At 46.5% G+C, this 12418-nt stretch overlaps 1 protein-coding gene and 1 pseudogene across 5 annotated transcripts in view; both read right to left on the reverse strand.

Annotated features, from left to right (window-relative positions):
- Nucleotides 1-1840: 1840 nt before the first annotated feature.
- LOC122708737 lies at nt 1841-3146 on the reverse strand (annotated as a pseudogene). The gene has a single exon (XR_006345296.1). The product of XR_006345296.1 is annotated as a 60S ribosomal protein L34-like (transcript).
- MTR (5-methyltetrahydrofolate-homocysteine methyltransferase) overlaps nt 2118-12418 on the reverse strand; it is a 126818-nt gene continuing 116517 nt past the window's right edge. For all 4 annotated transcript variants that reach the window (XM_043925180.1, XM_043925179.1, XM_043925178.1 and 1 more), the window contains 4 exons: nt 9798-9998; nt 8950-9142; nt 7395-7507; nt 2118-6942 (listed from right to left, as the gene is read on the reverse strand). In XM_043925180.1, coding sequence (XP_043781115.1) covers nt 6856-6942; nt 7395-7507; nt 8950-9142; nt 9798-9998 — 594 coding nt within the window. In that variant the 3' untranslated portion in view covers nt 2118-6855. The remainder of the gene's footprint in view (nt 6943-7394; nt 7508-8949; nt 9143-9797; nt 9999-12418) is intronic.

Consider the following 12418-nt stretch of genomic DNA (forward strand, 5'->3'; position numbering starts at 1 on the left):
GAAGTGCTCACCCCTTGCTCCTAACCCCCAGAGGTTTAAGGATTTTGTTTACCTTCGTGGACATTTTCACTGCATACATTTCTTGAAAACACACACACACACGGAATCATAGTATATTTTCTGTTCTGCAATCTGACCACACATAGAGCTGATCTACAGCAAGAAGCTACAGGGAGGCGGTTTTCCCGCAGGGCTGCCAGCGTGCCATCTTTACTGGTAATTAAGAAAATTTAAGTTGGGTGTGGAGGGTGCTAGGGCTCTGATGTCCCAGTCTCCTTCTGAGCAAGAGAAATCACTGCTTCCCTCTGCTCATTCAGAAAACTCTGTAGCAAACTACATGGCAGGTGCTGAGTGAGGCTCTGGGTACTCTGAGCCCAGTCAGAGGCTTGGCCCCTGCCCTCCAGGAGCTTTTCACTCTGCTCTCCTCACAAACCACTGTCCCCAGAAAGCATCTGCTTTTCTTTGAAGACAAACTTCACTGAGCACCTGTCACAAATCAAGAGCTATTTTAGACACAGCATAGATGAACAAGGTTCCAATCCTGTCCTTCAGAGACCAGGGTCAGACTTCAGTGGCGACATACTGTTGCTATCGTGAGAACACGGTGAAATATGCACCCTGCTATTAAGGAGGTAAGATGAGGTGTCATTTCACTTAGCTCTGAGGAGGAGGGGAGAGGAGGGTTGGGAAGCTTTCCTGAAGCTCAAGGGTGGGATAATTTCAGGCAGAGGGGACAACACAAGCAGACAGCTCCTTCAGGACAGGCGGGGACACTGCAGCAGTTTAGGGCTGCTGAAGCATGCGAAGCAGGGTCAGAACAGAGGTTTTTTCACACGCATGTATCTGAGACAACGAGGGGCGGAGGGGGACTGGTTTAGGCAGAAGGATTGGTGTGGGCATAAAGCATCAGAGCACTCACATTTACAGCTAAAGGAAGCCAGGAAACTAACCCAGAGACTGTGGCAGAGGGGTCCAGAGAAGAAATTATGAGACCCTAAACCAGGCATGGATATTTAGTGGGTAAAACCATCTGGATGTGAGAATGAATTGGATGTGAAGTTTGAAAGAAAAAAAAGCCAGGTTTTGGAATAAGTCCCAGGTTTAAAATGTTGGTGATTGGTAGATGATAGTCTATTTTTTTTTTTTTTTTTTGGCATTACCTGGTACTTACTCCTCAGCATAAAAGCCTTTTTCTATCTTAAACACTTTCAATTCTATCTTCCCATCCCATCTTCTTAAGACAACCAAGTAACCTGCCTCACAACCTAGCGCAGCATGCCCCTGGTCCCCACAGCGCCCCCAGCCGCTCCACGAGGGTCACCCGTGAGGGGTCCTGTTCCCAGAGCTCTCGGCAGCGCCAGGCTCTGGGGTCAGATCTTGAGCTCTCTCCCTTTGCTTGCCCGACGTGGCCCCCTCCCGGTCTCCTTTACTCCACATGTCGGCTCCTCCGCTGGCTCTTCCTCCTCCCTGGTCCCAGAATCAAGTTCATCTCTTCAGATTCTCTAGATGCCATCCCACCCATGCCTCCACCTCCATGATGAAACTTGCCAGTCATTCTTTCAACTCCAAGTCAGGTATCCAACTGTCCTATTCCGTCAGGGCCCATTTGCCCAGAATGCCTCTCTTCTGTCTACATTCTCCGCTTGTGCCCAGGGTACCACCAGTGATTATCCTTCAAAGCCTTTATCTGCAGCCACACTTGGCTCTCGCTGGACACGGGCACAGATGCTCAGTTCTCAGCTCCCACCCCTCACCTTTGCATCACTGTGCTCTTTGTCCTTCCTTTGCTTAAAAAACATATTTGACACATAAAAAACATCTACAAAGTCAGCACCCCAGATTTTGGCTTATTATTCCATTTTCCTTTATTATTTTTATAATACATAAATACAACATATGTAATACATACAGAACTCTGTAATATAAAGCTAGTTGTGAAGCATAACATAATAAACAACCATAAACCTTACAACCCAAAAACCTGAACATTACTAATAACCAGTGTCTACCCACGTGTCCGTGACATCTGCTCCCTGTTTCCCTCTCAGAGGTGATTTCTAGGCTGAATTTTGGCTTATCTTTTTTTTTTTTAGTTTTAGTTTTACCATTTATGTGTGCATTGAGAAGATGCTCTTTGGTTTTGCTTGCTTTTGAGCTCAATAAAAATAGTGTCAATCATATCCTGGGACTTGCTTTTTTTTTTTCCTTAATATTTTCAGAGATTCATTCTTCTTGTCAGGTATAGCTGTGGTTCACTTATTTTTTTTTTTTTTTACTACTGAATAATATTCCTTACTGTTAATACACCTAACTTACTTAAACGCTGTCCTGTAGACAGAAAGGCATTTCAGTTTTTCCAGTTATAACTATCATGAAGATGTTACTATAAACATTTTTGTACATACCTCCTGGTACACAAATGCACGCATTTACTGGATACACAGCTGGAAGGTGGAGTCACAAGCTAGAGCCCAAAGTGTGCAAATGTTCAACTTGGTGAGGTATGGTTGTTTTCTAAAGCAGGGGCGCCTATTTACACATCATGAAATGAGCTCACACGGATCTTCTTTAGCACCTGGTCCTGTTAGACTCCTTAACTTTATAAATCTTATGAATGTAACTTACAAGCTAATTGTGATCGTAATTCGTATCTCCAAGGTTTCTATTGATTTATAAGCCCCATGTATTTTCTCTTCTGTGAAATGCCTCTTCAAGTCTTTTCCATTTTTCTTCTTTTTGGTTTTTAAAAATTACTCAAAAAAGCTTCATTTCTTAAATTTAGCTTTCTGACTCTGTGCTTCTGCTCTTAACACTTTCACAATGATTTTCTGCTCCTCAATAAGGAAAGTGCACTTGATCCTGTCACAGACATATACACCGCCCAGAAAACCAGGCCTGGCTGACATGTCTTCTTGCTTCAGACAATCTCATAAAGAACCTTAGGTCTCACAGCACAAACGCCTTGAAGCTGGCCTGGGCACACACCACATGTGGATTTTAGTGCTATCCCAACCTTCTTGGTATAAAGGTAAACAATTCTATTACCAGGGGTTAAGGACAGCCTAGTCTTACTAAGAGGCTGTATTGTAGGAAAGCCTACAGTGGTATATCAAATGCTGGACCATCCTGAATGCCTCTAGATACATCCTGGGAAGAGGAAGTCTGTTTTCCTATTGTTTAAAAAATAGGAATTCTCTCTATATTCTTCTTACTACTTCCTTCTCAGTTAACAGTATTGTAAATATCAAGTCTTGGTTTGTCTTTTTACTACACTAAATTGTTTATTAGCTTAACCTAAGTGCTAGTTTGAATATATTTGACTTAATCATCTTTAATGATTAGCACATGTCTCAAGAGATTTGTTCCTGCCCAAAGATTTTTCTTTCATGCAAACATTTAAATATTTGCTTTTTGTAATTCAGACCTTAACGTATTTGGGACTGACTGCTAGGTGAGGTGTGAGGCATAAACCGAACTTCATTTCTTCTGTAAGGATAACAGTTTTTCTACAACTAGTTATGGAGTCACCCTTCCTCCCCCACTGATCTGTCATCTCATCATATCTCAAAGGTCAGTATATATGCATGGGCTACTTTCCAGGGTCCTCATTTCACTGCACTGCTCAGAATGCCTACCTCTGTACCACATACAACACAGACTCTACAATAAAACTTACTATCTTGTAAGTCTCCTCAATCTCTTCACAGTTAGAAGCATCCAGCTCTCTTAGTCCTTTGCTAATTCACAGACATTTAAATATCTGCTCATCATATTCAACAAAACCTCTGTTGGAATTTCTGCTTGAAATGGCATTGAGTCTATAGATAATTTAGGAGGAGATCTAACACCCTTACAACCTTCAGTATTCATGAACAAAGACAGTTCTTCATTTGTTTCTACCTAGCTTCTTCACCTTTATCCTTCAAGTCCCAAATCAGGCCTTAACCTAAAACACTGTCTGCCTTAACCATTTGGTTAAGGTATTGGGCAAGGTATTTCACCTTCCCAACTAAAAGTGTGTCTTTTATGTGCAAATTGGGGTGAGTCTGAGGTTTCTATTGGAGTGATGGTGGAATTTTTCATTATTGAATATATCAAGAATTTGAGAAGAGTAAGATGATACTGGGTTTGAGGTGTCTCTTGTATACTGGATGCTTGACATGCTATGTTCTTCAGGACAGAGGAGTCTGGATAAAGATACTGGTTTGATGAGATTTCCCACTAAAACTATATGACTAAGAAGGTAACTAGTGATGGGATCGTGAGGACCAGGATTCAAATGGGTAGAGGAAGAGAAAATTATGGAAGAAGCTAAGAAATAAGAAACATGTAAAGTTAACCAGAAAAGTGAAGTCAGGAGGAAACAGGGAAAGAAGATTTCTGAAGTGGTCAACATTGCCCAAATCCAGAGAAGAAAAATCACTAGAATAGCCAATGTTAGATCTTAATGGATCTAACAATTAAGAGGTCATTTATGACAGAAGATATGGGTTTTAAAAAAAACACCTAACTTCACCGAGTTAAGGAGAGAATGGGAAAAGGTGGTTGGCACAACGAAGACACTCGGATATTTGCTGAAGACAAGCTTGAGAGAAACAGAGAGAAGACAGGCTATTCTCTGAAGGAGCCCAGCTGTGAAAGGAAGGAACAGCAGAATGTCTCAGAGGAGAAACAGCACATTATGAGGCCTGATCGCAACCATCATCCCATACACAGGTAGCAGAGTAAGCAAGCTTTCAAACAAGCGCTTCTTTAGAGGGAAAAATAAACACGGGATCCCTAATGGGAATGATGAGAGTGAGCAAGTGAATGTGAGAGCCATGGATGCTGACGACAAGGTGACGTTCTGGATGTGTGGGCAGAGACACAGAAAGACTCCGGGTACAGCATGGTCACCTTCCTGCCTTTGAGGTCACCTGACACAAATTAAAGAAGGGGTTTTCCTCAAGCTATTGTCCATGTTCTTTAATGAAAACACAGGGACTCAAACGTGAACAAACTGGTTTTGTCTTCAGATAAAAGGCATCCATCACAGGATTAGATCAACAGTGCAATGAAGGAAGCCGTTTTGTCACATGAGTTGAGAAAAGATATGGTAAACATTTAACGAACTGGGAGACTCTTAACAACTATGATTCAGATGAAATACATTAAAATATTAGGAAGAGGTTATTCTTTCTTATATAGCAGGATGTGCCAACGCCTAGAGTAACAGAGCTGCTACGGAAGAGAACTAATTCCTCCAACTGAGCATCTCAGGAAACTGAGCCCCATTCTCAATCCAGCACAGATTAAACGGATCCTAAAGAAAGCATATAATTCTCTCTTTAAGGGCCAGTGATGCCTGAAAACGCATGTTACTCTTCAGGAACACATGTATATGCTAAGTTATGTAGGATTACCAACTGCTAAGCTTTTTCCCCCTTTCACCTCCAATATACCTGAGTGTCTATTTGATGTAACTGCTTTGGGACGAGGCCAGCTTACACCACGAGGGGAGGGGGGACTGTCTTACAGAAAATGAGATCTGATGATGCCAGTGACACAGAAAGTAGCTTCTCACTCCAGTCACTGTGTTCAGCGGGGCTCTAATTCCAGAAAGGGTACCTAGTATACTGAACCAGTCACCGCACGTGCACTTCACCCCCATTAGCCTCTTATTCCCTCTCCTTGAGCACCCACCCTGTGCTGAGCGCGAGAGACCTCTACAGAAGCTGCTGTCTATCAAGCTCTCACTATATGCCAGACCCATGTTACCTGCCTTACATGCGTAATCTCGTTTAATCCACATCTCATGCCCACAAGAGAGGAGCTAGTATCACTATTCCCAGTTTACAGATGAGAAAATTCTGTTAAGGGAACTGAAGTAATTTGCCTCCGTCATACAACAAGCATGTGGCAACGCTGAAACTTGAATCCGGGTGTGTCTGACTTCAAAGCCCACGCTCTTAACCATCTCCCTGCAATAACCATGAACAAGTCCACGTGCTGTTCCCTTACCGTACACGGGTGGAGTTGGGGCAGTGCAGAAAAGGAAGAACTGGGAAGAGTGACGCTGCCCATCCATCCACTCTGCATAGGACATGCAGCTGAGCCTGCTCAATTCTGGAAAACGACCCAAGGATGTTAACTACCCTTAGCGGCCACCCCCTCTGCCTACCTCCTTCTTCCCCCTCAGGGCGAGGGAATAGGAAATTACGAGAGAACAAAATGCTTGGAGAATGCGACTATATTTGACTGGCCAGGGCAAGCGGCCTGAGCACCTCTAATAAGCCTCAGGGAGAGGGTGCCTTTGGCTAAAGGGACGCCTTCGAGCACCTCCTTGAGGCTTCAGTAAAGGAGGTCTTGGGAGAGAGAGCAGAGTGATGCTTCTTCCCTGTCAGAGTGACTGCTCTAACCACTCAGATCAAAATGTCCCATTGCTCACGGTATCACTAGTGCCACAAGGTCATATTTCTCTATTCAACTGACTTTCAGGCTTTTCTCTGAGAGAGAGAGAGAAAAAAGAAGTGACCTCCTAGGTCTGGGGAAAAAATGAAAAAAGTCTGACTTGCTTTGAAATGCAAAAGGCCTCCATCTCCAGCTTGTTCTAGCCCCCAAGGGACCAGGGACAACCCTGGAGTCTTACCCGCTGCTCTTTATTCAAAGTTCCCTGGAAAACAGCTGCTTGTTTTAAAAGAACTGCAGGAAGACCCTGGTCTTCTATAAGGTCCCCCCAGACGTCTGCACCCTGGAGTGGTGCAAAGGGCAACCAAATGCAGATGGGCTCCTGGCCATTGCGCTGTTATGATTAAGGCTCTTTGGACTGTTTCCCTGAGGATCACCAAGTACAGACAAGTTAAAAAAAAAAAAAAGTTAGTCTGTATCATATCCCACAATGGGTCCAAGCCATTTCTCAACCTCGGCCACAGACATGTTCTTCCTCGAAGCATAATCCTCAATCTGCAAAAGATTAAAGGCAGTTTGTTAAAACAAAATGATATGACTTTCTGAACTAAAGTTCCCATGGCAATCACTAAGATACTCTAAGTACCTTCCATGTCTTATCTTAATATTAATAGTGATCCACTGAGTTAAGCAGACACAGATATTTATTTATTCACTAGGGTGCCTTATTCTCTGGGCAGAAAAACAATATGTAGTAACTATCTGGTGCTTAGAGGCCTGGCTGGGGTGGGGGGTAGAGGAGAGGACGGTGGTCTATTTATACGTGGGAGGACAAGAATTGGAGTAATGAGTTGAAATCAAAGCTAAACATTAGTGGGGGTAAATTTCTTCATCTTTTGCCTCTCATTTTATTCTCATTCACATGTAAAATAAAACAGGTTTAACAGTTCCATTTAAAACAAGACAGGCACCAAGGGATGCCACCTACAATGAAACAGCTAACTTACCTGATCTTTGGAAATTTTCCCCACAGCAAAATACTTGGACTTCAAGTTGGAGAAGTAAAGGCCAGATACTGCTGAAGCAGGTGCCATGGCCAGCGATTCTGTTAACCTAATGCCTGAGGAGAGCAGCATGAGGAAAAATGCTCATTTATTCAGTGCTGAGACAGGCCTGCCGGCTGGTAGGCACCCAATAAAGTCTTATTTACAAGTGAGTGAGAGTGAACTCGTGCCTTTTAGATGGACAACATGACGTGGCACGAAAGATGTTGTAGAGTAGTCTAGCAAACTCCCACCAAGGGGATGAACAAACTTGGGACATGCAGATCTCCTGTGACCAGGGCAGGGGTAGGGAGGAGGCCTGGAAGACTCTACATGCTTCTCCCGCCCTCCAAGATCAGTCACAGAGGCTACACCGACGCCTTCTAGACAAGGACCCCAACCCTGGAGTTGAGGACACCATCTGGGCCTGCAGAGGCTCCAGTGGGCCAAGGTCACTAGGGGTGACCTCAGCTGGGCCCCACTAAGCATGAGCCCACGTCATGGCTACCCAGTCTACGTTATTCACTTTCTGGACAAGGCAACAGAGCAGTGTGAAGGTTAGGTGCTTTGTCAAAGGTCACCCAGCTGGCTTATGGGTCCTAAGTCCCCACCTCCTGACTCTTGAGCCCGTGCTATTCCTGCCAGCCCAGATTCAACAAACCTCACAGCTGCCCACGTGCACCTACATTCTGTTATTCTCCAGCGTGGATGGCACGCTTCTGATGAACTCCACTAAAAACCGTGCATTAACAGTACTATAGATATAAAGAGGAAGAGAGCGCAAGGGAAGGACGGGAGTTCTGTGAGACAGAAGTCCCGGGATGCTCCTGGAAGGAATGGAAGGACAGAGTGATGTGAACTGTGTTACTAGAGGTTACAGAGGTCACTCACCAGTGGAGAGGCTGAAAACAGTAACACACGTGTATTAGGGAATGGGGGTGTATGGGCTGGTATGAATCAGCTAAGCTCCCATCTGTTGTGGGTGAAGAGGAAATAATAAACTGATAAACCTAAAGATGGTGATGTAAGACCACCACTTGATAATACAAAGGGAAGAGATCCCATTTCTACAGGACCTCCAAGTGCAGAAATTAAAATGTGTTTCTTTTCCTCTTGTTGGAAAATAATAACGCTATGGAGGTGAAGTGCTAGAACAGACCGCGAGCAGTGAGGAAAGGACTTCCTCGGTGGCTCAGTGGTAAAGAATCTGCCTGCAGTGCAGGAGCCGCAGGAGATGTGGGTTCAATCCCTGGGTTGGTAAGATTCCCCGGAGACGGGCATGGCAACCCATTCCAGTATTCTTGCCTGGAGAATCCCATGGACAGACAAGCCTAGCAGGTTACAGTCCATGGGGTCACGAAGAGCTGGACATGATGCAAGCACGCACACGGTGAGGAAAGATGGGACTGGGGGTTTACCCTAAGCCCCTGTCCATGTTCTCCCCGTCACCCCTTCATGCCTCTCCTTCACTACTGTGCGTGTAACCCGAGGAAGACTCCCGCCTCTCTCCAGCACTGACCTGTGCACCGCTCCACGTCCGCCAGCCTCCACATGGTCAGCTTCTCAGTGTGGTCCGGCTGGCTGGGATAGCCGGGCGCCGGCCGGATGCCCTCGTAGCGCAGTCTCCGCAGGTCAGCCACAGCCAGCTGCTCCCCGCTGCAGTAACCCCACAGCTCCCTGCGGACCCGCTCGTGCAGCTCCTCAGCGAAGGCCTGGGACCAGGGCACGGAACACACAGCTCAGGCAGCGGCGGGGGCCCCTCTCCTGCCTCCACCCCGCCTGCTATCCCACTCGCCCTGCAGGCAGCGAAGCTCCACAGAGGGACAGGTGACAGATGACAGTCTCAGCTCATCTGTAGTGTCGTCAGCGGCTCTGGGGCTCAGTTTTGGTCTCCGCTGGACTCTGAAGGATGCTGAGATCTGAGGCCCTTCAAACTTGCCCCTGACTCTCAGGTTCTGGTTTACAGTGGCCAGGAGAGGGGGGGATCGTGACAGTGGCCTCGGGAAAAGGGAAGCGGCCCCCACAGCCGCATAGGCTGCCCCACCCCACAGAGGAAGATGAGGGATCTATGGAAGAGTCCAACATCAGAACGAGAAGCTCTGAATCAAGAAATCTGTTTGGCTTTTCTCGGGCTCTTCTGGACAACACTGTATCAAGGCTCTGGGGGTCATTCTAACTACAGTGTTGCTGAAAGCTGCTCTGTGCCCAAAGATGAGGCATGAGAGCAACTCAAGAATTCACGATTTAAGAGTACATGTGTTGTCAGAGTCAGGAGTACATGCACATACATGCACACACGTACATAAACACACATGCCCGTCCCGGCTCCTAGCCCTGGCCCCTGGCCTCAGGGCACCACGGTTCTACCTCGGCCAGCCGGTCCCCCAGCGCCTTGACCATGATGCTGCTGTAGTCATCACACTCCTCCTCATAGGCCTTGCTCAGCTCCTCCACCCCAAAGCAGGCAACGGCGAATAGGCCCAGGTAGTCGGGGATGCCCGAGTCCAGAGGGGCAATGAAGTCCGAGAGGCAGAGGTAGGGGTCCGAGCTGGCAGAGTCCTTCTCGGCCTGGAAACGCAAGGAGCGGGTGGAGTGGCCATTAGCATGGATGTAGCCCTAACACACAGCAAACAGCAATCGAGCATCTTCCAATGAATACAAGCTTCAAACGGGGCTGTCTGTCGTGTTCACCCCAGTACTTAGAAGAGTGTCTGATATATAGAGTGTTCAATAGACACATGTTGACTAAACAAATGGAACGAGACTTATCTGATATGACATACACACATAGTTGAGAAATCAGTTAACCTCACACACTCACAAATATCTACTGAATGCCTACTGGAACTGGAACCCTAAATAGTCACAGAAGATTTTTGTTTTTTTTTTTCCCAAAAGTGTTGTCAATTAGAGATCAACATTAAATCCTGAAGTTATGTTCAAAAGTGGTCCACTTGGTGTATAAGCCTCTACTTCGCATCGACAGAAGCAGTTCAACAAACGGCCAAGGTCAGCAACACAGGGCCACATGCTGCCCGCCATGGGCGGTGGGTCAGGAGACAGCTAAGGACACTGATGGGCCAGCCTGAAATCAAACAAAGCAGGATCTGCTTCTGGGGTTCTCTCAGGCCAGGCAGCCGTCCTCCCCACTTTCCATCTCCAAATGATGACTGACTCTTCCTGCTGCTAAGCTGACAAGCAAAGTCTTACACATGTTTCACAATCAACACATATTTGCTGAGAAGGTAAACAGTGAATGACTTATATGTGCTGAGTGCTTACTATACATCAAGCATTAGTTGGTGCTTTATATGAACTAATTAATTAAATTGTCTCGATAACCCTGTGAAGTAAGTGATACCATCAGTTCCATTTTACAGACAAGAAATCTGAGGCAGTGAGGGCTTGAAGAACTAGTTCAAGGCCAGATGGTCACAGGTCAGATCCACAACCAACGCTCCTGACCACGAGGCAGCACTGCTTAGGACAGATGAATAATCTGTAAGCGGCCAGCCAGAAGCTTCGCAGTTATTTGCTTGCCAGCTCTGGAAACAAGTACAGTTTAATCAACACTGGGCAGAAAATGGTTAAGTGGCTGCAGGCAAGAAGGTAGCTGACAAAGGCACATGGGAATGTCAGACTCAGGGCCAGCCCTGCAGGGAGGAGCTGCCTGCCAGTTGTACTCTGTCCATCAACTGCTCTTTGCTAACAAAAGCCAGAGGGAGAGACAAAGCTTCCTGGCACCATAAGGAGAGAGAGGTCACAGAGCCCCACAGCACTTTCAGACAAACAGCGATCAGAGCCACTCAGAACAGAAGACCCCCCAGCGCAGTGAGTCGCTACCATCAGAATTTTCCAGTGTACTGGAAAAAAAGCACCTCCTTAGAAATATCTATCCGGGTAAGTACACACGTACTGAGGTCATTACATTAAATGCCCTAATACCGTCCATCACAGACTGCCTGGACAGGAATGGTGCTGGGTGTAAAAAGAGATCAGAGGACACAGGACTGAAGGAGGGAACTTCAGGCCAGGGAGGAGGTTTCTGAACTGAGTTACTTAGGTAAAAGGAAAGTCACTAATTCCCTGGTGAGGAGGGGCGAGAACTTAACATCAGAATCCTCTTGCGTCTTGTGGCCTGAGTGCACAGTGAGGATGTGCTGGGCCTGGGTGCACATAGCAAGGGTGTAGCTACTCCCATTTAACTTGTTAAGGTACCTTTTAATGTCCCTAGCTTAAGAACTCCCTCAGATATTGTCACAGCTAAAATATCTGTCATTATGAAATATATGGTGGTTATGATGAAAAGCAATACTATCATTTTGAAGGACTGAGAATGGGAGTTAAGACCTTGCAAAAATAACTTATTTAATAACTTTGTTAATGACTGGAGAATTCTGGTTCCAGTTGATTAGGACACCTTGTTTTTTTATAGCAGCTGAAGGGACATGCTGGCAAACTTGCCTGTTTAAAGGCAGGGGCACAGAGAGGGAGCCGTGAGCGGAAGAGCCTGTCCTCTGACCCAGGAGGGGCCAGTGGTGCGGGGGGTGTGCACACGCTGGGCTCCCTCCAAGCTGTGGGGCTCAGTGTACCCTCCACAGGCCTTCGTGTTCTCCTCTGCACAGAGACACTGCCTGCCAACAAGCTGGGTGGAAATTAAACAAGATGGTCCAGCAAGCGCTCTACTAAGCAGCTGGCCCCCAGTAGACATGCAGCAGAAGTCTGCTCCCACCTGTTTCCCCTTGAGAAAGGGGGCCACCAGCCTGGTTTAACAACAGGCCTGGACCCAAACCGACGTTCTTGAGCAAGTGAATGTCCACCTGTGTGTGACCCCGAGGCAAAAGCAGTGTTTCTCCTCACCCGTCCAACCTGACAGGAAACACCTCCCTCCTGCTGGTGCCTGAGGCCCAGCTTCTAAACCCGCATTGGTCCATTCTCTCCATCACAAAGCCTCGGACTCAGGACTGCCATGGGTCATCTGGGGTGAG

This window comes from Cervus elaphus, chromosome 15, assembly GCF_910594005.1.
Source record: "Cervus elaphus chromosome 15, mCerEla1.1, whole genome shotgun sequence".
Lineage (NCBI taxonomy): Eukaryota > Metazoa > Chordata > Mammalia > Artiodactyla > Cervidae > Cervus > Cervus elaphus.